The sequence below is a fragment of the Suncus etruscus genome, chromosome 9, assembly GCF_024139225.1.
Source record: "Suncus etruscus isolate mSunEtr1 chromosome 9, mSunEtr1.pri.cur, whole genome shotgun sequence".
NCBI classification, from domain to species: domain Eukaryota; kingdom Metazoa; phylum Chordata; class Mammalia; order Eulipotyphla; family Soricidae; genus Suncus; species Suncus etruscus.
This window is the reverse complement of record NC_064856.1, coordinates 10,238,461-10,265,039: the sequence shown is the minus strand read 5'-3', so window position 1 is coordinate 10,265,039 and position 26,579 is coordinate 10,238,461. Positions and strand designations below refer to the sequence as shown.

Sequence of the window (26,579 nt, the reverse complement as noted above, 5' to 3'; positions counted from 1 at the left end):
CAATAGTTGCCTCATTTGTTACATAATATTCCCCAGGCTGGTGGAGGTGATTGTGCCCTCCAAGGGACAACAGACCATTTTCACCACATGGACCTTGGTAACAGGACTTCTTGAATGTAGGCCCTATGATCGGGTTGCAGGGGAGACTGTCTGAAAGCTGACTGTCAGCTGACCTCCATCAGCCTAGAGTGCAGCTCCTGGTGGTAAGGACACTGATTCTAGAACAGTGACTTATAGCCCCAGGGGAGACCCTGGTTGTTCAAGGAGACAGATGCCCACAGCAGTGGTTATGGCAGGTCCCCAGTTGGCCTTTCCTCACACCCTGGACTTGGTGCCCTCCTGTAACCAGTCATCTAGTTTTTGTTTGGTTTGGAGACCACAGCCTTCTGTGCTCAGGACTCTGGCTCAGAGGTCACTTCTGGCAGGAGACCACATGGGATATCAGGAATCGAATTTAGAGATCAGCAGTGTGCAAGGCAAGCATCCTAACCACTAGTCTCTCAGGCTCCTCAGAATTCATTTTATAAGCCTGGAAGTTGGACAACCTGAAGTTTCAGAATATGGTTTTTTTTTTTTTTTCAGAGTATGTTTTTTTGTTTTTGTTTTTGGGTCACACCCTACTGCTTTCAGTGGTTACTTACTCCTGGCTCTATGCTCAGAAATCACTCCTGGCAGGGTCGGAGAGATAGCATGAAGGTAAGGCTTTGCTTTTCATGCAGAAGGTTGGTGGTTCAAATCCCAGTATCCCATATGGTCCCCTGAGCCTGCCAGGAGTAACCCTTGAGTGCTGCCAGATGTGATCAAAAAACAGAAAAAAAAATCACTCCTGGCCCTGGCTGTCTGCTCAGAAATAGCTCCTGGCAGGCACGGGGGACCATATGGGACACTGGGATTCGAACCAACCACCTTTGGTCCTGGATCGGCTGCTTGCAAGGCAAACGCTGCTGTGCTATCTCTCCGGGCCCTCCCTCAGTATGTTTTAACTGTATTTTTTTTGGGGGGGTGGATGAATACCTGATAGGGCTTCTTCATGGAGAACAAGGTGCTCCAGTTCCCTTAAGTCATCTCCCTGGGGCCCACTAAATTTTATTATCCAGATGAATGATACTAGCTAGATTTGACTTAATTTAATTACCAGTGAGTTCACTGAAAAGATTTAAAAGCCTTGGGCTGAAAACAGGTTACAGGTGTGCAACATTCTCCATCACCAGAGACTTGCTTGCCAGGCTGATTTTGAGCTTGTCTTGAAAGACACCTCGATTCATCTGTTTTGTGAACATCGAGAAATCTTGCTGGTGAGTTTCTGCTGAGTTTGCGTATTTAATCTGAAAAATGGGTTGGGCAGAGTGATGAGGAGAATGGGAATCATTTCTCTTTGTGAAATGCACATATATTTGTTTGGGGGGCCGGAGAGATAGCATAGAGGTAAGTAAGGCATTTGCCTTGCCTGTAGAAGGACAGTGGTTCGAATCCCAGCATCCCATATTGTCCCCTGAGCCTGCCAGGAGCGATTTCTGAGCCTAGAGCCAGGAGTAACCCCTGAACGCTGCCGAACCCCTGAACGCTGCCGGGTGTGACCCAAAAACCAAAAAACAAAATATAAAAAACAAACTTTTTTTGGACCACAACCAGAAGTGTTCTGGGTACTGGAAGTGCTCCTGGCTTTGTGCTTAGGGATCACTTCTGGTGGGAACTGAGGGCCTAGAAGAATGCTGGGTTGATTATATACAAGGCAAGCAAGAGCCTTACTGCATCACTGCTGCCTCTTGGCCTCTAAGAATGGTTTGGGGGTGACAGGAGCAAGGCAAGTGAGGGTCATATCACTAGTTGATATTTCCCTCCTCTGGGAGAGGCAGGAATTCTATTCAGTTGGGGGAAGTAGAAAGGGTTCAAATCTTCTGTTCTATTACCAGGCCTCAAAGACCTGAGGACCCTGGGTGGGGGGGCATGAGTCCCCCCCCACATCCCCACCCCAGCCACAGTGCCCCACATTTTGTCTTGAATTAATGCAATTAACATTTACAAGGTGCTGAGGAATAGTGCTGCAGCTGCTGCTCCCTGAAACAGATGACCTCATCCTTCAGCCTTGTAGCCTCCTGGGGGGTGGGGGGAGGCTTCCTGCCTGCTCCAGTCTTAATTGGGTGTGCCACCCTGCTCTGTCTGCCACATTGCATTTGAAGACATCTGACCTGCTGCAGAGCTGCTAGAATGGCCTCACTAATGAGGCAGGACCAAATAAAGGAGGAAGGAGCCTGGACTGGGAAAGGGGGTGTGGGCATCTCGCAGAGTTGGTGGTAGGTACCTGGAGTCCCCAACTACTTTAGACACTGGCCAGGGCCACTTCCTCTTCAGCACAAGGCTTTGACTCCACCTCCAATGACAAGAAAACCTATTGTCAGGTTCCTCTTCTGCCTCCCTGAAGTTCCCCCAACCAGTAAACAGTAAGTTATTTGTTGTGGTTGTGTTTTTTTGTTTTTGTTTTGTTTGTTTTTGGGCCAGACCCAGCGGTGCTCAGGGGTTACTCCTGGCTGTCTGCTCAGAATTAGCTCCTGGCAGGCACGGGGGACCATATGGGACACCGGGATTGGAACCAACCACCTTTGGTCCTGGATTGGCTGCTTGCAAGGCAAATGCCGCTGTACTATCTCTCCGGGCCCATTGTGTTTTTTTTTTAAATATGGAACGCTTCATGAATGTGCGTGTCATCCTTGCACAGGGGCCATGCTAATCTTCTCTGTATTGTTCCAGTTTTAGTATATGTTGCTGCCGAAGCGAGCACTTGTTTTTTGTTTTGTTTTTGGGTCACACCCGACAGCACTCAGAGGTTACTCCAGGCTCTGCGCTCAGAAATCGGTCCTGGCAGGCTCGGGGGACCATATGGGATGCCGGGATTCTAAACATCATCTCATTCTGGATTGGTTGCTTGCAAGGCAAGCACAGCCCTACCGCTGTGCTATATCTCTGGCCCCAGTAAACAGTAACTTAACCAACCCTTCCTGGAGAAGTGCATCTCTTTAGCTAAATTAGTTCATTGCTGTTACGGGTGGAGGTAGGACAATGCCAATATCTGGGAAACATCAGTTCCTTTTCCTTTTTTTTTTGGTTTTTGGGCCACATCCGGTGACTCTCAGGGGTTACTCCTGGCTATGCGCTCAGAAGTCGCTCCTGGCTTGGGGGACCATATGGGACACTGGGGGATCGAACCGAGGGGATCGAACCTCGGACCGTCCTAGGCTAGCGCAGGCAAGACAGGCACCTTACCTCTAGTGCCACCGCCCGGCCCCTCCTTTTCCTTTTTGATTTTTTTTTTTTTTTCGGGGAAGGGCACACCTGACTGTTCAGGGCTTACTCCAGGATCTCTTGGGTCACACCTGCCAGTTTAGTCCTCTACAGGAGATTGAACCGTGGGTCATCCACTTGTAGAACAAACAAGTAACTCAACAGCCCTTATTTGTTTTGATTGAGTATCAAATCAAATTTAGGTGGCATTGAGGAAATAGAACATTGCCTAACCATTTTGTGTCTCAGTTTATTAGCACAGGAGAGTATTGGGCAGATCACCTGGACACACTCTCCAGAGGCCTTCCACCACCAGGCTGTGGAGCTGTGTTACGATTTTTGAGGTCTTGGTGCTTGGTCATGCTTACTTGAGGGGCAATTAAAGCTGTTCATTGGTGCCATGGGTTCTCTCTGGTACTAACATCTGGCTGTAGTCAGGTGAAACGGCTGCCCAGAAAGTGCTCAATGCAGATGGGACATAAGGTTGAGATTGTGACCTGACTCTGGTAAGTCCTGGTTCAGAGCTACTTCATGTTTCTTCCTCCAGCCCATAACTGTGCTTGCCACAGTAGGCATGTAGAGAGGGAAGCTGAGGCACCAATCAGTATTTATTTCACTGAAAATAGAAAAGGAAATTTCAGGGGTTGAGTGATAACACAATGAGAAGGGCATTTGCCTTGTATGCAGCCCACTGGTTTTGATAGTCAGCATCTATATAGTCCCTGAACCCTGCCAGCAGTGATTGTAAAGTGCAAAGCAAAGAGTAAACTCCTGGGCATTTCTGGGTGTGACCCTCAAAACAAAAATACAGGAATTTTAGTCATGGAGCTGGCAATCGTAGAATCTGCTTTATGTTTAAGAAAAGTTTTATTTTTGTTTGTTTGTTTTTGTTTTTGGGTCACACCTGGCAGCGCTCAGGGGTTACTCCTGGCTCTACGCTCAGAAATTGCTCCTGGCAGGCTTGAAATCGCTCTTGTCAGGCTTTGGGGACCATATGAGATGCTGGGATTTGAACCAGGATTTGAACCACCGTCCGTCTGCATGCAAGGCAAATGCCTTACCTCCTTGCTATCAGCCCTTATTTTTATATTATTTGGTTTTTGGGTCACACCCATTGGTACTCAGGGGATACTCCTGGCTCTGCGCTCAGAAATCGCTCCTGGCAGGCTTGGGGACCAAATGGGATGCCGGGAATTGAACCAGTGTCCAGTGTTGGCCAGGTGCAAGGCAAATGCCCTGCCACTGTGCTATTTATTTTATACTTTTATTTTTATATATATTTATTTTATTTTAATTTTTTTGTTTTGTTTTTGGGTCACACCTAGCAGCGCTCAGGGGTTACTCCTGGCTCTATGCTCAGAAATCACTCCTGGCAAGTTTGGGGGACCATATGGGATGCCGGGATTCGAACCACCATCCTTCTGCATGCAAGGCAAAAACACCCTACCTCCATGCTATCTCTTTGGCCCCTTATATTTTTTTGATTTTGGGGGATTGGGCTGGCAAATTTGACAGTGCTTATACTATTGCAGGCTTGCTCTGCAATGCTGGGATCAAACCAGTATTGGCACTTGTGCAATACAAGTGCCTTAACCCTCCCTGTATGATCTCCAGTTCTTTTCTTTTTTTTTTTTTTTTTGGTTTTTGGGCCACACCGGTGATGCTCAGGGGTTACTCCTGGCTGTCTGCTCAGAAACAGCTCCTGGCAGGCACGGGGGGGGGGGGGGGGGGGACCATATGGGACACCGGGATTCGAACCAACCACCTTTGGTCCTGGATCGGCTGCTTGCAAGGCAAACGCCGCTGTGCTATCTCTCCGGGCCCTCCAGTTCTAAAAACATTTTACATTCTGAAGATAGAACAAGAAGTCTATTCAGTTGGGCTGAACGCAGGGCAGCCAGGCAGCCTTGATTCATGGAGAGAGCCTGTCAATCGCCAGTCAGTGTCCAGGAGCCTGGGCCTTAGAGGCTAAACATTTTTCTTTGATGCCAAGATCCGGCTTTGGGGAAAAGGCTCTCTTCCCACAAATCTGGCCCTGAGGCTGGTGGACAAGTTGGCACAGCAGAGGTTCTGGAGAAAGGCCCGAAGTAGTTAATCATTGTCTCTGGGCTGATGGTCCGTTCCCCCCCCCCCCCCCCCCCGGGCCTCTCTGTCTGGGAGGGAAAACGCCAGCCTGGTTTACTTGGTTGGTCTCGATAGAGACTCTGTGAGAGGGAAATTAGCTTACTTGAGCTTCTGACAGCCACCAAGCTCAGAAACCTGTGCTTTTCCAGAATTTTCTGTAGAGGAGATATTCCCGGTGTCCACGTTTTGTGGCACCCTGTCTCCCATCTTGTACTGGCCACCCAGATGACTTAGTTCATTAATTTGGCCAGAGGGAAAGCACTGAAATTAATTATTACTCAGAGCCACACTTCAGCAGTTTTCCTGGGATTTTGCTGTTTGAAAATACAGGAGCCCTAGGGTCAGCCAGCCTGTTCTTCTGGGTTAGGAACAGGGGCGATAGGACCAAGAAATGCAGCTGCTCTGACTGAGAGCAAGCTTCTCCATAATATGTGACAGGAAAACAGACACCAGGAACTTTGAACCTGTACAAGGAGGGGGTCACGGGGGTTAATAACTGCTGTTGGGAATCTGCTAGATCTTTACAACCGAATGCTCCCTTGCTATTAACACCAAGTATCTTGTGAAAATGTCTGTTGCCTCAGAACACAAGGCATGGGCCTGAGGTGCTGCACTTTTTGAGGGGGTGTGTTGTTTTTCGGGCTACACTTGGTGGCACTCAGGACTGGCTGGCTCTGGGGACCATATGAGGTGCTGGGATGGTGATCTGTCTTGTGTCGCTGTGTGTAAGACAAACGCCCTCGCCCTACTGCTGTGCCCTGTAACCAACTTTTGAGTCTGTACACGGGTGCAGCTCCCTGGAACACAGGAAAAGAGGGCTCCTTGCCCTGTGCCCACATCTGGGAGGCTGAAGAGACACTGAGAATGGAACTGAGACCTCTGGTGACTTGAAAATCCGCACGGGGGCGCAGTAGGCCACTTTACACACAGCCCCACAGCGTCCCCTGGTGAGCACATATCAGCATTACTTAGGCAGCCCATGTTGTAGATGCTTCTAGATGACCATTTCTTGAAACAGTGGAGTATCAGCAGCACTTCATGAAAAATGGGGAACAAGGGTGCAGAGTGTTTAGTGCTTGTTTTTTCAGATGCTTTTTCTAGGCAGAGTTCCCGGCGAGAGCAACCAAGACTGCTACAAACTCCCTTTGGAAGTGATTTCCAAACACTTATGTAACTAGGTTAATTATCTTCCGAAAGAATATCACTCCAGGGACCATATAGGCCGGGTGTTGGATAAAGCCCTTGGCTGTATGCAAGGCGAGTGTCTTATCCATTCTACTATCTGACCCTGTGGCCTGACTTTTAGGAATTCTGGTGTATTTAATCTGGTGTTGATGTAATATTAGGTGACTTCATCTCCAAGTGATTTGAGTTATTTTTTTGGGGGGTGGGGCACACCTGGTGGCGCTCAGGGATTACACCTGGCTATGCACTCAGTAATAATACCTGGCTTGGGGGACCATTTGGGTTGCCGGGGATCAACCCAGGTCTGTCGTGCAAGTTGAACGCCCTACGACTGCCCTACGGCTCAGGACCCTGATTGGAGTTCTGAATCTCACCTTGCCATATGTTGAAGAAACAAAACTGTTCACAATAAAACTGAATACCAGCACTGAATTAGAGGAAGGGCCAGGTCTTCAAGCCCACAAAGGTTGCTGTGGAGGTCACACAGACCCTCAGTCCCTGGCAGAGCCTGCGGTGAGCAAGAGGAAGTTGATCTGCCTAAAGCAGCTAATGGAGATCCCATGCCCATAACTGAAGTGGCAGTTAACCCCTGGATAAGTGCTCCCCTGGCCTTGTGGGGTCTGTGTCTCTGTCCCTTTCTTTCCTGGGAACTTGGGATGCTCAGTCCCAGCTGGTGAGGGAGGAAGGGAATGAGTGGCAGACCAGCAGGCCAATAGACCCTGGAGGTTGCTGTGAGGCGGGGCTTCTGCTGCCATGGAGAAAGAGAAGCTGTTATGTGGGGGAGGAGAGCGGGGGCGGTGGGAAGAGGACATGGAGATTGAGGGGAAGGGAGAGAGCAAACAAAGGGGTCAGGAGGGAAAATAATGCACAGGCTTCCTGAGGCCCTGCATAGGCTGGGCAAGGCAGAAGGGTCCAGGGCGGGCAGCAGGCAGGCAGTCTGAAATGGCCCACTAATTCATCAGCCAGAGACTGAGACCCAGGCCAGCCCCCTCCTCTTCCTGGGTGCTGGCTTTTCAGCCTTGAGGTGCTCACATGGAACCAAGTCCTGAGCCTCCGAGATTGGTGAGGGGGAATAGGCTCTGGGAGGGGAGGTGGGATGGTGAGGGTCTCCAGGTCCAGGACGCAGAGCCAAAGGAGGAAGACTTTGCTCATTTTGCTATTTGTTGTGACCGCCCCCCCCCCCAGCCTTGGCTGACCCTTAACTCTCCAGCTGCCTGACACCTGGCCCTCCCACAGGAAACCATGAAGGGGGACACTCTACAACCCAGCAGAGAGGAAGAGGCCAGCGGAAGGGAAGACTCCATCATCACCAATGGGGCCTGCAGCGACCAGTCCTCCGACTCCAAAGATGCCCCCTCGCCCCCGGTCTTGGAGGCTATCAGCACCCCGGAGATCAGAGGTGGCTGGGCTGTGGGCAGGAGGGTTGGGTGGGCCTTTTCAGCACAGCAGGGACAGCTGCCTCCTGGTGGGTACCAGAAAGGTTTTGGGGAGGGGGCTGAGCTCTGAAGACATGCTCCAAACATGGGAGGGTATCCACAGAACCAAACCCAAATCACTTTCACCCCTGACTTGCTTGCCTATTCTGCTCACCTCAGCAGGGAATCATGAAGGTGCCCCAAGCTATGTTCCTTGATTTTTGTTGTTTTTGAATCACACCTGACATGCTCAGGGATCCCTCCTGGCAGTGAGTGTTTAGAGGACTATAGAATGCTAGGGATCAAACCCATGTTGGCCAAGTGCAAGACAAGAACCATGCCTGCCCCTCCTTTGTACTTCTTTTTATTTTTATTTTTATTATTGGCCACACTTGGCAGTGCTCAGGGGGTTACTCCTGACTCTACACTCTACATTTTCTGGTGCTGCTCAGAGAACCATATGAGTGTTAGGAATCAAACCCACTCTGACCCCTCCTTTGTACTTTTTAAATTTTCTCTATTTTTGTAGGGGACCTAACTCATTGAAGCTGGCGTAGCCTTAAGGCAGCACATCCTTCCCACCTTAGCAGCACCCCATAGCTCTCCTGTGCTCTTCATGCTGAGATTCTGTTCCTGGCTGGATTGCAAACCCCTCTTGTCCATTTTATGGGCACTGGTGCCAACCTTTTTTTTTATTTTGTTTTTGGGTTACACCCTCCAGTGCTCAGGGGTTCCTCCTGGCTTCACACTCAAAAATCGGTCCTGGCAGGCTCTGGGGACCATATGGGATGCCGGGATTCGAACCAATGAATGACCTTCTGCATGAAAGGCAAATGCCTTACCTCCATGCTATCTCCTTGGCCCCTGGTGCCAAGCTTTTAAATACAACATCCTGGAAACTTAAATAAAACCTGGTTTTAGCCTCACAGTAGCCATTAGCCACACATGAAAATGCCTGCTGTGGTGCAATGGACTGTTTGCTTTGGGCAGTGCCTGGCAATCATGCTGTTAGAACTCCAGACTTGCAACATGAGCTGTGATGTGCCTGGTCCTGTGCATTGTTGCCCTATGAATCCACTGAGGGGTATATGGCTGGGAGAACCTCGATGGCGAACCAGCTGTGGCACTTGAAGGCTTTGCAGCTGGCACGTGGGAAGGTCCACAATTAAGATATGCGGCGCATTGGGAGGCGAGTGCTGGTGTCTGCTTTGCAGTTCACCTGGCATCAAGGCTGGACTGGCCATTGGGAGGACTGGGCATTGTGTGGCAGTTCGGGCACTCGGGCTCAAAAGGGTTAGCCATCACTGCCCTAGAAGATATTGTGGGTTTGGTGACACTGGGCCTTTGTCCTTCAACAAACTCTTTACCTTTAGCCACGAGCCGAAGATCAAGCTCCCGACTGTCAAAGAGGGAGGTGTCCAGCCTGCTGAGCTACACTCAGGTATGGTTTTTCTGGAGCCCTTTTTAGCTGTCATTTGGGTTATACTAGTTATTCCAGGAAGAAGCCCTTGCTGAAGATAGTATGAGCACTGCTTGTTGAGCAGTCTTAGTTGGTGAAAGAATTACCCCCCCCCCTTATTTTATTTTATTTTATTTTTGCTTTTGGCCTTACCCAGCAATGCTTAGGTGCTTAGGGTTTAATCTTGGATCTATACTCAAAATCTAACTCCTTGTGGTGGTGGAGGACCACGTTGAATGCAGATCTAATCCAGGTCAGCAACCCTACCTGCTGTACTATTTGCTTTGGCTCAGTAAAGCTCTATAACAAACACGTCACACACTTTATATTCTAAAACCTTGCAAGTAGTTAGAATTGTGTAGCTTTTTTTTTTTTTTTTTGCATAGGTTTGGAAAACTTCCCTTTCATACACTGCTATATTTAAAGTGTCTCTTATAATAGAATTTAATTTGGTCATGAAAATGTTATATGTTTAAGGATGTTTAGGAATAAATTGAACTGATTTTAATTTTACTTTTTCTAGATTCACTCCTGACCAGGCTCAGACCACATGGGATACCAGGGATTGAGTCCAAGTTAGATCAGGGTTATTGACCTTAGAGTTTGTTTTGGGGACACAGTCATACTCAGGATCATATTGGCAGTGCCCAGAGTTGAATCACATTTGGCTCTGGTGATTTCTTCTGCCTTGTTTTCATGTATGTATATATATATTTTTTGATTTTTTTGGGCCACACCCAGCGGTGCTCAGGGGTTACTCCTGGCTGTCTGCTCAGAAATAGCTCCTGGCAGGCACGGGGGACCATATGGGACACCTGGATTCGACCAACCACCTTTGGTCCTGGATCGGCTGCTTGCAAGGCAGATGCCGCTGTGCTATCTCTCCGGGCCCTCATGTATATATTTTTTATGCCTTTAGATTACTAATCAGTTATGCCAGTGGTTTCCCAAACCCAAATTCAGAGGATCCTGGTGATTTTGGTGTGGAGCAAGATGAGAAGGAATGCACTGTGTGGAGTGATGGGAGCTGAGCTCACAAGATGCTCAGGGACAGCTGTTGCCACTCTGTCAGATTGCTCCTGGTTGCAGAAAGGATTTATCCTGTCCAAACATTTGCTTTTCCTCTGCCTTGAACAAAGCCTTCATTATTTGATCCTTACTAAAACACTTCAGTGCTGCTGTTTTTTTCTCTCTTCGTTTCTTTGGTGTATGACGGAGGCTTACATACACTTTGATATTATGTTCACACACATACAACTTTTAACTGTACCTGTGAGGTGCCAGAGACTTTAAATGCCAGGTGCCAAGGATCCCCACTAGCTGTCCCCCACCCACCTCCTTGGACATGCGGTTGATCTTTTTTTTTTTTTTTTTGTGGTTTTTTTGGGTCACACCCGGCAGTGCTCAGGGGTTACTCCTGGCTCCATGATCAGAAATTGCTCCTGGCAGCACGGGGGACCTGGGATTCGAACTGATGACCTCCTGCATGAAAGGCAAACGCCTTACCTCCATGCTATCTCTCCAGCCCCCCATGCGGTTGATCTTGTCTCTTAGGTGTTGCTTTCCCTTTTCCCCAAGCTTGACCCTTATTTATTATGTTTCTTTTGGGTCATACCTGGATATGCTCAGGGCTTAAGTCTGATGGCTTAAGGATCACTCCTGGAAATACAAAGCCAAATGCTTTGTCCACTGTCTTCAGCCCCTACTCTTAAAACAACATTGCTCGGGCCCGGAGAGATAGCACAGCGGTGTTTGCTTTGCAAGCAGCCAATCCAGGACCAAAGGTGGTTGGTTCGAATCCAGGTGTCCCCATATGGTCCCCCCCCCCGTGCCTGCCAGGAGCTATTTATGAGCAGACAGCCAGGAGTCACCCCTGAGCACCGCCGGGTGTGGCCCAAAAACCAAAAACCAAAAACCAAAACAAAAAAAAACAACATTGCTCACAACTTCCGAGTTCTGTGCTCAAGTTCTCTTTTCTCTTTTCCTTTCCTCTTTTTTCCTCATTGAATTCTTCCTTTTATTAGTAAATAAGAGAGGATACATACATGCACAGGTAATCTTGTGCTTAAACTGACCAAATATAATACTTTAAAACTAATACCTAAAGATGATAGGAATGATCTCTCACATAGTATGGAGTGCCCTCTATGTAGAGAACTTTGTATTTGAAACAATTTGTTCATCAACTTCTATAGTCCTATTCTTCCGTTGGTTCCTTCAGTTCGCTTTACAGAGCTACTTGAATGAATTCAGCCAGCCTAACACTAGAAATTTAATTATCTCAGATCTCTAATTAGGAAAGTTCAAATTAATGGGGCGTAAGTAATCTTCCATAGATTTTGGGGTGAACAGGAATTTAGACAGCTTAGAGATTATTTGTTCTTGTTTCAACATCTCTGGGACCTATTTTGTCTGGCTCTGGATTCCTTTACAGACTGATGTTACTGGCAGGTTGTTGCTGGTATCCAGCAGAAGCTTTTGCCTGAGGCAGCTGCCTGAGTTTCTCTTCCGGTGTCCAAGCTTCCTTACAGTTTGATGCTGGTTGGAGTGCTGAGAGAGCTGGTGGTCAGGCAGAAACTGGCTCTTTACAAAACTGGCGATTCCAGGGTCCTGTTTTCCCAGGAGTGGTCAGACAACCATTAGTGTCATAATTTTCAGACTCATGTTTTTTTTTTTTTTTTTTTCTTGCTTTTTGGGCCACACCCTGTGAGGTTTAGGGATTACTCCTGGCTATGTGCTAAGGAAACGCTCCTGGCTTGGGGACCCTATGGGACACTGGAGATCAAACCAAGGTCTGTCCTGGATCTGCCCTGTGCTATGCTCCAGCCCCTCATTCTTTTTATTTTTTTTTGTTTTTGTGACACACCCAGTGGCAGTTGTGCCTGCCTCCCTCCCTCCCTCCCTCCCTTCCTTCCTCCCTCCCCTCCCCCCTCCCTCTCCCCTCCTCCCTCTCTCCCCCCTCCTCCCTCTCTCCCCCCTCCCTCCCTCTCTCCCCCCTCCCTCCTTCCTTCCTTTCTTCCTTCCTCCCTCCCTCCCTCCCTCCCTCCCTCCCTCCCTCCCTCTGGTGGCCCTCAGTTTATTGTTGGTTGTGAACTCAAAAACCAGTCCTGGCAAGCTCTGGACCATATGGGATGCTGGGATTGAACCTCGTTCAACTGTGTGCAAAGCAAATGTCCTCCACAATGTGCTATCACTCCTTCACTCCTGCCCCAGTTCTCAAGTTTTTTGGAGGGGGAGGGGGATTTACACCCAGAGGTGCTCAGGGATTTCTCCTAGCTCTGTGCTCAGAAATCGCCCCTCACAGGCTTGGGGACCATATGGGAAGCCAGGAATTGAACCACCATCCATCCTGGGTTGGCTGCGTGCAGGGTATATGCCCTATCACTGTGCTATATCTCTGGCCCCTGTCCTCAAGTTCCTTTTTTTTTTTTTCGGTTTTTGGGCCACACCCGTTTGCTCAAGGCTTACTCCTGGCTATGTGCTCAGAAATCGCTCCTGGCTTGTGGGGATCCTATGGGACGCCAGGGGATTGAACCGAAGTCTGTCCTACACTAGCGCTTGCAAGGCAGACACCTTACCTTTAGCACCACCTTCCCTGCCCCTGTCCTCAAATTCTTAACTTTTTCATTTGTTAAGGATCTGACTGGCGAGAGAGATGGTGATGGGGAGGATGGAGAAGGTTCCCACACGCCAGTGATGCCAAAACTCTTCCGAGAAACCAGGACTCGTTCGGAAAGCCCAGCAGTAAGTCCCACCTAATGCCAGGCTCCTCCAGCACACAGGCCCATGACAGAGACAGGCCTTCATACAAGCCAAATGGAAAATGTTAAGGTGGAAAAGGTTATAAGACTCATGTGCTGTCATGGCAGCATTGCTTGTTGACATTTTGCACTCTGGGAGTTAGCAGATGAATATTATTGGAATATTTGAAGATTGAGAATGAAAAGGCAGTGATGGTCATTGTCCAGCAGCTCACCTGAGTTCAGCCCCACATTTAGGTCTACAGCATGTGACATTTAAATCGACTAATGTTTGTGTTGTTTTGGGCCATACCCAGCAGCACTCAGTAGTTACTACTGGCTTTGTGCTCTTGGCAGGCTCAGGAAACATGGAATGTGGGGATTGAATCCGGGTCTGTCCCGGGTCACTGAGTGTAAGGCAAGTGCCCTCCTGCTGTGCTATCATTCTGATCCAATTACTTATATACTTATATATATAGTTTTAGATTTTGGGCCATCCCTGGTGCTGCTTAGGGATTACGTGTGGCTCTGCTCAGAAATCACTACTGGAAGGCTTGGGAGAACATGTGGGATGTTAGAGATTGACATGGGTCAGCTGCTTGCAAGGCAAATGCCCTACCTAGTGTACTGTCACTTCACTTCGGCCCCCTTAATTTTTTTTTTCCAATTTTGGGAACCACCCATTAGTGTTGGGAGTGATGATTCAATGTTTCTCCTATTGTCTAGGCCCATAGAGATATCTTCCCCCACCCTGTAGGCATGTGTAATCTCTAAATTTGCTGGAAGAGAATCTTTTTTTTTTTTTGGTGGGGGGGTCGTCACACCCGGCAGTGCTCAGGGGTAACTCCTGGCTCCAGGCTCAGAAATTGCTCCTGGCAGTCACAGGGGACCATATGGGACACCGGGATTTGAACAGATGACCTCCTGAATGAAAGGCAAACGCCTTACCTCCATGATATCTCTCCGGCCCCGCTGGAATAGAATCTAATCACTGCTTTTGTATAAATGGGAGAAGATCCCATAGGTCAGGGGTGGCGAACCACATGCAGTTCCTGGCCAAAATGAATGTGGCTCTTTGCTTCTTATCATTATTTTGTATACTGTGGCTCTTTGCCAAGTTTGGATTTTGTTCTGCTGCTTCTGAGGAGGGACCTCTGAGGAAAGATCTTTGAGCACATAGTCCTGCCCCCCGGCTGCGTCCTTCAGTCTCTCATCCCTGGAAACAACTGCACGAGCCAGCGAGCGAGGGGACCTGTGTGTCACATGTTGTGTCACATCTTGCCGTTAGTTCTTATTGTGGAGGATGCAGCACACCTTCACCATCACGGCAGGATTTTGACCCTCACTCAAAATGGCAAAATGCAATATGTATTTAATATATTATTGTTAAAATTATATGCTTTTGTGTGAGTGCCTGTTTTGGCAGGTTACTGTGGTGCTGCTCTCTGACAATCACAGTTTAAAATTTTAGCTCTGTGTTGTCATAGGTTTTGGGAGCAAACCCACCCAGCAATATTCTGGATTTACTTTTTTTTTTTTTTTTGGTTTCTGGGTCACACCAGACAGTGCTCAGGGGTTATTCTGGCTCTATGCTCAGAAATCGCTCCTGGCAGGCCCGGGGGACCATGTGGGATGCTGGGATTTGAACCACTGACCTTCTGCATGCAAGGCAAACGCTTTACTTCCATGCTATCTCTCCGGCTTCCTGGGTTTACTCTTGGCTCTGTATTCTGGGATTACTCCTGTTGAGTATTCTGGAACTCCATGGGATGCAAGAAATTAAACTAGGTCAGATATATGCGAAGCAAATGTGCTACTTGCTGTACTGATGTTTTAGTACACTGATATTTGATTTTGCTTACTTTTTTTTGTTTGTTTGGGTCACACCCAGCCGAGCTCAGGGGTTACACCTGGCTCTAGGCTCAGAAATTGCTCTTGGAAAAGAGCTGGAAGTTCCAGCTCACCTCAGGAAGCTCATCACAAAGAGTGATGAGTTTAGTTGGATAAATAACTACATTTTGAACTGTCCTAATAATGAGAATGTATGAGGGAAATTGAGAACCTGTTTAGAGTACAGGCGGGGGTCGGGTGGGGAGGAGGGAGACTTGGGACATTGGTGATGGGAATGTTGCACTGGTGATGGGTGGTGTTAAAAAAAATTTATAAAAGGTAATATTTAAAAGTATATTTATAGGGCCCGGAGAGATGGCACAGCGGCATTTGCCTTGCAAGCAGCCGATCCAGGACCAAAGGTGGTTGGTTCGAATCCCGGTGTCCCATATGGTCCCCCGTGCCTGCCAGGAGCTATTTCTGAGCAGACAGCCAGGAGGAACCCCTGAGCACCGCCGGGTGTGGCCCAAAAACCAAAAAAAAAAGAAATTGCTCTTGGCAGGCTTGGGAGACCATATGGGATTCCAGGATTCAAACCACTGTCTTTCTGCATGCAAGGCAAATGCCCTACCTCCATGCTAACTAGCTGACCCTTGCTTTACTTTTTGCTCATGTCATTCCTGGCATTGCTCAGAGGTCCATTTGTGGTGAGTGGGATTGAACTCAGCCATGTATAAGGCCAACACTTTACATGCTGCTCTCAGCTGCTAAACTTCTTTTTTGGCGGGAGGAGAAACAAGTTGCTTTTCCAGTCAACCTAGATTGTTTTCAGTATATTTTACCAGTTGTAGGCGAGGGAGGCCTCTCTCTGTCCAATATCCCAATTGGGAGTTTAGGCAGAGTTTAGGGGATTGGTAGCACAGGTCCATTATATCTGCTCAACCTCCGGAACAACATGTGGACCTAAAGATCTCAGTGATGGCCTCACTCACCCAGAGACCCCCCCTGCCTGCACTCAACACAGCCCCCGTGTTGTCCTCTCCATTCTAGGTCCGAACCCGAAATAGCAACAACAGTGCCTCCAGCTGTGAGAGGCTCAGGCCTTCTCCACGTTCCACCCGAGGCCGGCACGGACGCCAGCCTGTGGACGAGTCACCCGTGGAGTTCTCAGCAACCAGGGTTGGTTCCTGGGATTTGTTTCTGTGTCTGAACGACCGGAACATGCTTCCTCTCTGAACACGCTGGCCTTAGCTCCTTTCTCTCTTCCCTGGGTGTTGGTTTAGCTCTTCTGATCTGATCCTGGAACTCTGGGGAACATGAGTCTTCACTGGTGACCGGCTTCTCAGTCTTCTTCAGAGTTTCTGACCTCCCTATGGTCTTCACTGGCTGGCACCCAGGGCACTGGATAAATCAGCCTGCAGGCACTACTCCACGAGTCTCTCTCTGTTCTGATCGCAGCTGTCTTCTTCCAATGAGTTGATGGATATCTTGGATGCCCTCACTTCTCTCTAACTGATGTCTTCACCCTTTCTACTGGCCTGGGAAGCCCTTGGGGATGCCCTGGACCACTGGAAACCAAACCTCTGTCTCTCTCTTCGCAGTCCTTGAGGCCTAGAGGAGAATCCTCTGCCAGCACCCCATGGCCATCACCTTCCAGTTCTTATCTCACCATCGACCTTACAGAGGACGATGTGATACCTCAGAACAGTAGCACCCCCTACACCTGCCTGGTCATGGACAGCCTGCAGGATGGTCTGGAATCCCCCCACGTGCGGGATGCTGACAGCCGAGAAGCAGATGGCACTGAGTACCAGGTAATGCTGAAGGCAGGGCATGCCCAGCAGACAGCCCATTATCCAGCATCGAGATTTTCGCATGCATTTGCTGATAAAGCCTTGAGTCCTGGGGATGTTCAGATGCTGTAATTTCATAGAGCCCTGAGTAGGGCTTCAACTTTTGACCAGTGGGTTTTTATTTTTCATGTATTTCTTCAGTCACTTCCCTTTTATTTTATTTTTGTTTGGGGGTCATACCCAGCTATGCTCAGGTTTCACTCCCATCGCTGCACTCAGGGATCCCTCCTGGTAGGTTGTGGGACTGTATGGGGCACAGGAATTGGGCATAGAATTGGCACGTTCAGGACAAGCACCCTATCCACTTCGTTATCATTCCAGCCTTTTCCGGGCATTCTTCATATACCTTTTTTCCTTCTTTAGGATGGCAAGGAGTTTGGAATTGGGGACCTTGTGTGGGGGAAGATCAAAGGCTTCTCCTGGTGGCCAGCCATGGTGGTATCCTGGAAGGCCACCTCCAAGCGTCAGGCTATGGCTGGCATGCGTTGGGTGCAATGGTTTGGCGATGGCAAGTTCTCTGAGGTGAGTCAGCATTATTTCCCCATTGTCAGTAGCTGTTTCTTTCATTACAGGGTGTGTGTTTGTGTGCTTCATATATAGGAGATTGGGAGATCTATTTAGATTAATTATACAATATTAAGATTAAGCAGGAACAGAGGTTCTCTGTATCTCTGTTCTCTAACCAGTCCCATAATTTCTTTTTTTTTTTCTTTGATTTTGGGCCACCACTGGTGATGCTCAGGAGTTATTCCTAGCTCTGCACTTAGAAATTGCTCCTGGCAGCCTCGGGGATGGGTGTCTGGGGATCACATCCATTGAACCTGGGTCCATCTTGGGTTGGCCCGTGTGCAAGGCAAATGTCCTCCTACTGTTCTATTTCTGACCCAAGCTCCATAATTTCTTTTTTTTTTTTTTTTTTTTGGTTTTTGGGCCAACCTTGTGACGCTCAGGGGTTACTCCTGGCTATTCGCTCAGAAGTCACTCCTGGCTTGGGGAACCATATGGGACGCCGGTGGATCGAACCGAGGTCCATCCTAGGCTAGCACTGGCAAGGCAGACACCTTACCTCTAGCGCCACCGCCCCGGCCCCTAACTTCTTTTTTTTTTTTTTTTTTAAGCCCTTTAATTTCTTTTCCTTTTAAGAGACTCAACAAGGTGAGTCTCAGCAATACAGAAGTTGGAAGTAAGTTGCATTTATTGGCTCCAGGTTCTTCTGTGATCTAGAGCTGTGCCTCAACAGCTGACAAGACCTCATTGATAGTGCTTCCTTATGTCTGTTGAGTTAAGGGATCATTTGTGGCATGCATGTGTCTGAGACTGAAACTGCCTTGTGCAAGGCAGATCCTTACCACTGCACTAACTCACTGGCCTCAAAGTGTGTTCCTATTTTTTTCTGGGGCAGAGCCACTAGCCTGATTTGTCAGGAGGGTAGCCAGCCGGGCACTGAGAAGGTATTGGATGATCTTTGCTTCTAACCCTTAACCAACAGGGATTACCTCTGGCATGTTTCTAGGTTTGGCTGAAACAATTGTAATTGGGACTTGTTAGCATTGATCTGGAGCTCTTTGGAATGGGTAATCACTATTTTTATCTTGGTGGGTGAGAAGAACTGTGGCAAGTCTATATGAGGCTGCTGTAAATTGTACCTCGTGTGGTAGGATGTGATTGACGACTCTGCGTGAGACTGAGATTGGGAATTGTGCAGGGTGTTGTTTCTCTGTGAGGGTCTCATCCAGAAATGTGGGTATAATTCATTTTCTGAAGCTTTAAGGAAGACCTGTCAGCAAGCTCAGTAGGGTAAAAATATGGTCTCTGTATATGTAAGATTCAAATCAGGTTTTTGATATAGCATGATTTGGGGGGAGTTTTTGGTAAATGGATTTGTGGCAATGAAATAGAAATTTACAAAGGATAAGAATAAAGTTGTGGGGCCTGGAGAGATAGCACAGCGGTGTTTGCCTTGCAAGCAGCCGATCCAGGACCAAAGGTGGTTGGTTCAAATCCCAGTGTCCCATATGGTCCCCCGTGCCTGCCAGGAGCTATTTCTGAGCAGAGAGCCAGGAGTAACCTCTGAGCAACTCAAGATGTGGCCCAAAAACCAAAAACCAAAAAAAAAAAAAAAAAAAAAAAAAAAAAAGGAATAAAGTTGTGGTTCCAGAGGGAAAAAACTTGGGACTGGAGTGACAGGACAGTAGGTAGGGCATTTGCTTTGCACATTATGGACCTGAGTTGAATCTCAGGCATTCCATAGTATTCCAAGTCTACAATGAGTAATAATCTCTGAGCACAGAGCCAAGAGCTCTTTTTCTTTGGCATTGCCACCCAGACACAAAAAAATAATGTGCAGGCAGGTTATTGAAATGAAAGGGCCTGCATGCAAATCCCTCTTTAGCCAGCAGATGGAGCAAGACAGAGACAGATGTCCTAGGTTGATGCTTGTCCTTATGCATCTAATTACAGGGTAAGTGTGTCAGAGATTTGAGTGAAATGAAATAACTGGGTATGTAATTGCCCTGGCCCATTGAGACATAAGTGGGTCATGCAAGACAGGATTTGATGCTAATGATTTAAAGCATGAGTCTGAGATCATGAATCAGGATTAATATGGGGCCTCTTGTTGAATCTGATTGAGTAGCTTGGCATTGAGGAAAGTACTTCAGGCCCAGACAGCCGATACAGAAGATTCTTGCATCCCACTGACATCCCCCCATGGCATGTTTCCCCAGCACTATGCGGGGGAGCAACCCTCTTAAATAATTTTTTTGGGTCACACCCGGCGGCATTCAGGGGTTATCCCTGCCTTTGCCTTCAGAAATCACTCCTGACAGGCTCAGGAGACCATATGGGACGCCCAGATTTTAATCTCCATCTGTCCTGAATTAGCTGCTTGCAAGGCAAATGCCTTGCTGCTGTGCTATCTCTCCGGCCTCCTCTTAAATATTTTTGGGTCATACCCAATGGTGCTTAGGGTTTACTCCTGGCTTTGGATCATGCCTGGCAGACATGGGGACTAAATGCGGTCTGGAGTGAACCTGGATTAGCTACTTGCAAGGGAAACATCTTACCCCCATATTATCTCCTGCCTCCTTAATCCACACTTTTATTTATGTATGTATGTATGTATGTATGTATGTATGTATGTATGTATGTATGTATGTATTTTTGGTTTTTGGGCCACACCTGGCGGTGCTCAGGGGTTCCTCCTGGCTGTCTGCTCAGAAATAGCTCCTGGCAGGCACGGGGGACCATATGGGAAGCCGGGATTCGAACCAACCACCTTTGGTCCTGGATCGGCTGCTTGCAAGGCAAATGCTGCTGTGCTATCTCTCCGGGCCCCTAACCCACACTTTTAAACCAAACCAATATGTCCTCATTTAAAGTCAGTAAGTATGAATAGGTTTTAGAAAATACAACTTTGTTTTTGAGCCACACCTGGTGGTACTTAGGATTCACTCTTGGTGAGCTCAGGGGATGATAGATCCTTAGTCCACATCAAACAATAAAAAGCCAGAAATCGCCGGAGAGTTAAGGGGCATTTGCCTTGCACACAGCCAATCCAGGATGGATGGTGGTTTGAATCCCGGCATCCCCATGTGGTCCCCTGAGCCTTCCAGGAGCGATTTCTTTTCTTTTTCTTTCTTCTTCTTTTTTTCTTTTTCTTTTTGGTTTTTGGGTTATACCTGGCAATGCACAGGAGCCATTTCTGAGCACAGAGCCAGGAGTAAGTCCTGAGCGCCACAGGGTTTAACCCAAAAACCGAAAGTAAAAACCCAGAAACATGTAAATGTATATACACATTCAGGTAAGATTGAATCATGTGCCAAGTGAGAACTCTAAACATGGGCTCTGCTTTGGTCCCTCGTTCCTGTTAATTTGCTATTACACAGAAATTCCTGTGAACTCTGCTCTAGTCACTCCCAATGTTCCTGGATTATGCAGGGCCGAGGAATGAACTCAGCTCCTGCATGGACAGCATGCATGTGCTTCAGCCCTTTGAGTTCTCTCCCTTGTCCCACTTTCACAGTTTGAGTTTCCCTTTGAGTATTCTGGCTAGAGAGTATATTAAAGCATCCTTGGCACTTCCTTGGTCTGTATTTTACCTCCCCACTGCCCTTTTATTATCCATAAAGTTTATGGCCAGGACTTAACCAGGACCCCCGAGAAAACTCCCTGTTGGTTTCTATATGAGGCTGTCTTGTTCTTGTAGGTCTCTGCAGACAAGCTGGTGGCCCTGGGGCTATTCAGCCAGCACTTTAACCTGGCAACCTTCAACAAGCTGGTCTCTTACAGGAAGGCCATGTTCCATGCACTGGAGGTAAGTTGGGTGTTCAGGAACATCAGGGTTTAGAATTTAAGAACAGCAGAATCCAGAGTACCCTAACCACGGTACAGTAGTATAGTTGTACAGTGGATAGGTTGCTTGCTTTGTACGTAGCTGAACTGGGCTCAATCTCTGATAACCCCAGACTTCCTAGGACTGATCCCTGAGAGCAGAGCCAGGAAGAAATCCTGAGTGCCATTGCTTACTGGGTTGACACCAAATCCTTTTTGTTTCTTGGGCCATACCTGCTGGTGCTCAGGGTTTCTTCCTCCTGTGCTTCTGTACTCAGGAATTATTCCTGGTAGGCTGGGCTCAATGGAGAATATGGGATGCCTGGGATAGAACCTGGGTTGGCCATGGGTACAAGGCAAATGCCTTATTAACCACTATGCTATCAGTCCAGCCCCAGTTACCAAAACTTCCAAAATAGCAAAAAGCAGCACTAAAGCCAGCAAAGACCCCAGTTGGAGCCCTGGATTAGCTTGAAGAAGAGGGACAAGCAGGAATTGGTAAAGTTTGACAAAAAGATAGTTTGTTCAAAGAAGTAGCATCCTTTCTCATGGCTTCCTGGTGTGATTTCCAACTGCCTTTACCTGAGGGCAGAGCAAATGTGTAAGAGGATAGTACCCTTAACTCCAGTGAGGCATTTCTAGGCCTTCCTTCTTATCAGAAACTTAGGCCAGCTGCCTGCTCTCTTGATTTGAACTCTGTTCCTCCTACCTTCACAAAGGCAACAAGAGATCTTGGCTGGCCCAAACTAGTAGATAGTCTCTTTGCTTAACTCTACAGGCAAAGCTGTTTCTCATGATAGCTTCTGTGCTTGAATCTACCTGTATCTCAGCATAGAGGCTGAAAGACCCTTTATCCAAAAGTGGCGGCTCTGATTCTGATGTGTTTCTTTTGGAGGAACCCAACTATTCAGATCATGCCTGCAAACAATTTCACTTCCCTGAGGGTCCCCCACCTGTCTCCTTCCCTGTACCAGCCCCTCCTTTCTGGCACATAGCAGAGCCCAGGACAGCTGCTTCCTCTGAAAGGGCTCAATGCGAAGAATGCAGGCCCCCTATGGGGGAAAGCCCTGGGTGTGATGTAGTTCAGTATGGAACCAGATCCGTGCTTCTAACCTCTCGATCAACCCCAGCCCCCATTCATTACAAACTTTCTTCTATTTTGGCAGAGAGCTAGGGTTCGGGCTGGCAAGAACTTCCCCAGCAGCCCAGGAGACTCATTGGAGGACCAGTTGAAGCCCATGCTCGAATGGGCGCATGGGGGCTTTAAACCCACTGGGGTTGAGGGCCTGAAACCCAACAACAAGCAGCAGCCAGGTGGGACTGGGGCCCCGTGACAGCACCTCTTGGTGATGGGTGGGAGGAAGCAGATTGGTGGCCAGATGCAACCAATTCTATTGGATAACCCCTTCCTTAGCATGGCATTTCAGATTTTGGCCTGGGGAATTTTCTAGAACCCTGACATTCCACAAAAGGGTTTTCATGATGAAGCTCCAAAGATCAATAACAGCAAAGCAGATTAGCCTATTGCAGCTTCCTTGATCATTTGACTATATTTTATTTATATGTATATTTTATGGATGTGGGTAAGAAGATAACAAAGGGATGTAGACATATGACCTCCATGAGATTGACAGGTTTGACTTCAACAGTGAACATTCATTGAGCAGAGAACCAGGAGAAATACCTGAACACTGCCAATGGATCCCCAAACTCAAGCAATTGACAACAAGAAGAAACAATTTGCAATATTTTTTTGTTTTGTTTGCTTTGATTTTTGTTTTGGCTACAGCTGGCGGCACTCAGGGATTACTCCTGGCTCTGCATTCAGAAATCACTCCTGCCAGGCTCAGGGACTATATGGGATGCCAAGTATCAAACCTGGGTCCATTCTGGGTTGGCCATGTACAAGGCAAACACCTTACTGCTGTGCTATCTCTTGGGCCCACTTTGCAATTTTTTTTTTTTTTTGTTTTTGGGTCACACCTGGCAGTGCTCAGGGGTTACTCCTGGCCCTATGCTCAGAAATCACTCCTGGCAGGCTCAGGGGACCATATGGGATGCTGGGATTCAAACCACCGTCCTTTTGCATGTAAGGCAAATGCCTTAAACCTCCATGCTATTTCTCTAGCTCCCCCCCCCTTTTTTTTTTTTTGCACTTTGCAAATATTTTTTTTTTTACTTTTTTGATTTTTGGGTCACACCCAGCAGCTCTCAGGGGTTACTCCTGGCTCTACTCAGAAGTCGCTCCTGGCAGGCTCAGTGACCATATGGGATGCTGGGATTTGAACCAATTACCTTCTGCACGAAAGGCAAATGCCTTACCTCCATGCTATCTCTCCAGCCCCCGCTCTTTGCAATTCTTAAGGCAGCCAGAATGATAATTTGGGGTCATTCAACCTTTCCTCTTTGTGAGAAAGTCTTATGTGTAATTCCTTGCTGGTTCTTAAACATTTTCAGATTATTAGTTTGGTTCATACTCCCATCAGGTGCAGTGTGTGGCCAGGTCTGATGCTCAGCAGCAGAGCACTTGCCAGAGCTCTGCATTCATTTCCTGACACCTAAACCTAAAGCAAATAGAAAAAGGTTGCAGCTTTGGTGTTGCTTACAGCTTGAACACTTCATTGGCAGTGCTCCTTTTGTTTTTGTTTTTGTGTTTGTTTGTTTGTTTGTTTTTTGGTTTTTCGAGCCACACCCGTTTGATGCTCAGGGGTTAATCCTGGCTAAGCACCTAGAAATTGCCCCTAGGTTGGGGGGACCATATGGGACGCTGAGTGATCGAACCGTGGTCCTTCCTTGGCTAGCGCTTGCAAGGCAGACACCTTACCTCTAGCGCCACCTCGCTGACCCCCCATGTGTTCCTTTTGACTGGCATTCACACATGCCAAAGCTCCCTTGCCTTTCAGGATTTCTCCCTGTTCATGGTGCCTGACAGAACCAGCTGTGAGCTCAAATCCCTCAAGGTTTGGGGATTGTCAGGTCATCTGTTGCCACAATCACGCTTGGTACAGACACCTGGGATTAGAATTCCTGACAACAAGCAGTTGTAAGTCATTGTGCTTAGGAATCTTGAGGTAGAAATTTTGCTCTTGGAGATAAAAATCCTATGCAACTCTGACCACTGTCCTACAGGTTAACTGATCTGCATTTATAGATTCTGATGGTTTATACATAATTTTTCTTTTGTAGTTCAAGACTTGTATTACATTCCCTACATCCTTTTACATCGTGATTTCTATGTTTTGTTTCCCTTTCAAAAGTGGTTAATAAGTCGAAGGTGCGTCGTTCAGGCAATGGGAAGTTAGAATCAAGGAAACACGGTATTCCTTTACCACCTGCTCACTGCACTATGTTCTCTGCACTTTCTTCCAATTCCTCTTATGGTCTTCATTGGGAGAACATCAACTTGGTGAAAAAGTCCCCCACAACCTGACCCTTCACTTTTCTCTTCCTCCAGGGTAACTTTGGTTGTGCATGGCCTCATGCCTGTTCTTTATACTCTGAAATTCTGGCTTTTCCTTTCTCAGGGTGAATCAAGAGCACTCTCAGATGTCAATTGTCACTAAACGGGTCTCATGATTTTATTGTTGCTGTATGTAATTTTTTCCTTGTCCAGGGTTGGTCTGATCAAGGCATATTCCTCAGGCTGTTGTATGGATTACAGACATACACATTCTTTAATATTTGCAAAATACACTGTAGTTTACACATCTTACAACATATTTTTGAACGCTGAAAAGTGATGCTGTAAAAGCTTTTATCTATAATTTTACAAAAAGCCCAACATTCCAAATAGAATTAGTTGAATTAAGTCAATTGGCGGTTTTATTTTTGGGTTTTATTGGGTCACAAGGTGGCTCTTGGTTACTCCTGGCTCTGTATTCAGGAATCACTCCTAGCAGGCTCGCCCTTTAGGATACCTGGAATCAAACCAGTGTACGTCTCAGGTCGGCTGCATGCAAGGCAAATGCCTTACCACTGTGCTAGCATTCTGGCCCCAATTGGCAGTTTTAAAATGTATAGGAAACCTAGAACCTTGGGTACAACAAGTAAGGCACTTGCCTTGCACACTGCAAACCAATGTTATTAGATCCCTTGGCCAACCGATAAAGTCCTTAGCTTGCCAGTAGTGGATCCTGAGTGCAGAGCCATAGGTAAGTAAGCCCTGAGCAGTGTTTTGAATGGACACACATACACACACATATACCACACCACACACACACACCCACTCTCCCCCCCCCCCATATGGAAACTAAATTTAAGAGATTTTAGTATCCGAGGGATCCCTGGCTCACACCCAGTTGGCACCCAGACACAGAGTGGGGCTTGGCCTGGTCTAGCTTGGCTCCATGCTCCTACCAGCCCCACTACCTTCTTCCCTTGCACAGAGAATAAGGCACGCAGGCGCACCGGCACAGCAGATGACTCCACTGCTTCTGACTACTGTCCCCCACCCAAGCGGCTCAAGACCAACTGTTACAACAATGGCAAGGACCGAGGAGAGGAGGATCAGAGCCGAGGTGACTGGGCAATGCTGGGCCCTCAGATGCTGTTCTTCCAACAGCTTACTTACTCCACCTAATCCCTTCTGCTTGTGTCCACAGAGCAAATGGTTATGGATGTGACCAACAACAAGAACAACCTGGAAGGTAATGTTCTGCATACACAAATTCCTTTTATGACCCTGATGTCTAACTTTTAAATTATACTAATATACGAGCTTGATCTTTGGGTGGATGTGGTAAGGTGATTTGGGGCTTCAGAATATAAAAATGGCCAAGATATTATGTGCCTAAGACAGCAGGAAAAGGAGATAAGTACAGATACTTGGGATCATTGGCTCAGAACCCCAGATCTACATGTGGTTTGGGCTGAGAGGTGAGTGGCTGGCCCGGCTCACTGTCTCCATCTTTTTATTTTGATTGTAGTCAAAGTTAATTATAAATCTTTCATAGTGACAATGAATGAGGTTCATTCCCACCACCAATGTTGTCCTCCCTCCATCCCTGTTCCCAGCATGCATCCCACATCTCCCTCCTTTACCCCTTGTAATGCTAGTGCAACTGCCTCCATCTTATTACTGTGTCCAAGCTGGAGTCTCCTGACTGAGGGCTGCCATTGGATTAGAAATGACCATGAGGGGCTGAGAGATAGCACAGCAGTAAGGTGTTTTTTCCTTACATGTGACCAACCCGGGACAGACCCAGGTTTGCTCCCCTATGGTCCTCAGCCTGTGAGGAGCAATTTTCTGAGTGCAGAGCCAGGAATAATCCCTGAGCACTGCTGGGTGTGCCCCCAAAACAACAACAGAAAGGCCATGAATGGATCATAGGGAGTCCAAACTGAATGAATCTATAGACAGACA

General features: G+C 47.6%; 1 protein-coding gene and 1 non-coding gene across 6 annotated transcripts in view; one reads left to right on the top strand and one right to left on the bottom strand.

Moving 5' to 3' along the window:
* Nucleotides 1-2,671: 2,671 nt before the first annotated feature.
* Nucleotides 2,672-2,779, bottom strand: LOC126019820 (U6 spliceosomal RNA). The gene has a single exon (XR_007499441.1). It is a non-coding gene; the product is annotated as a U6 spliceosomal RNA (small nuclear RNA).
* A 4,841-nt stretch (nucleotides 2,780-7,620) lies between these two features.
* Nucleotides 7,621-26,579, top strand: part of DNMT3B (DNA methyltransferase 3 beta) — a 33,490-nt gene continuing 14,531 nt past the window's right edge. The window contains exons 1-11 of one of the 5 annotated variants that reach the window (XM_049779164.1): nucleotides 7,621-7,650; nucleotides 7,825-7,990; nucleotides 9,377-9,444; nucleotides 13,099-13,206; nucleotides 16,083-16,211; nucleotides 16,634-16,846; nucleotides 17,249-17,407; nucleotides 21,093-21,200; nucleotides 22,384-22,531; nucleotides 25,603-25,734; nucleotides 25,819-25,863. In XM_049779164.1, coding sequence (XP_049635121.1) covers nucleotides 7,621-7,650; nucleotides 7,825-7,990; nucleotides 9,377-9,444; nucleotides 13,099-13,206; nucleotides 16,083-16,211; nucleotides 16,634-16,846; nucleotides 17,249-17,407; nucleotides 21,093-21,200; nucleotides 22,384-22,531; nucleotides 25,603-25,734; nucleotides 25,819-25,863 — 1,306 coding nt within the window. Of the gene's footprint in view, nucleotides 7,651-7,824; nucleotides 7,991-9,376; nucleotides 9,445-13,098; nucleotides 13,207-16,082; nucleotides 16,212-16,633; nucleotides 16,847-17,248; nucleotides 17,408-21,092; nucleotides 21,201-22,383; nucleotides 22,532-24,474; nucleotides 24,535-25,602; nucleotides 25,735-25,818; nucleotides 25,864-26,579 lie in introns of those variants that run through there. The other 4 variants (XM_049779169.1, XM_049779166.1, XM_049779167.1 and 1 more) reach the window with 4 other exon arrangements.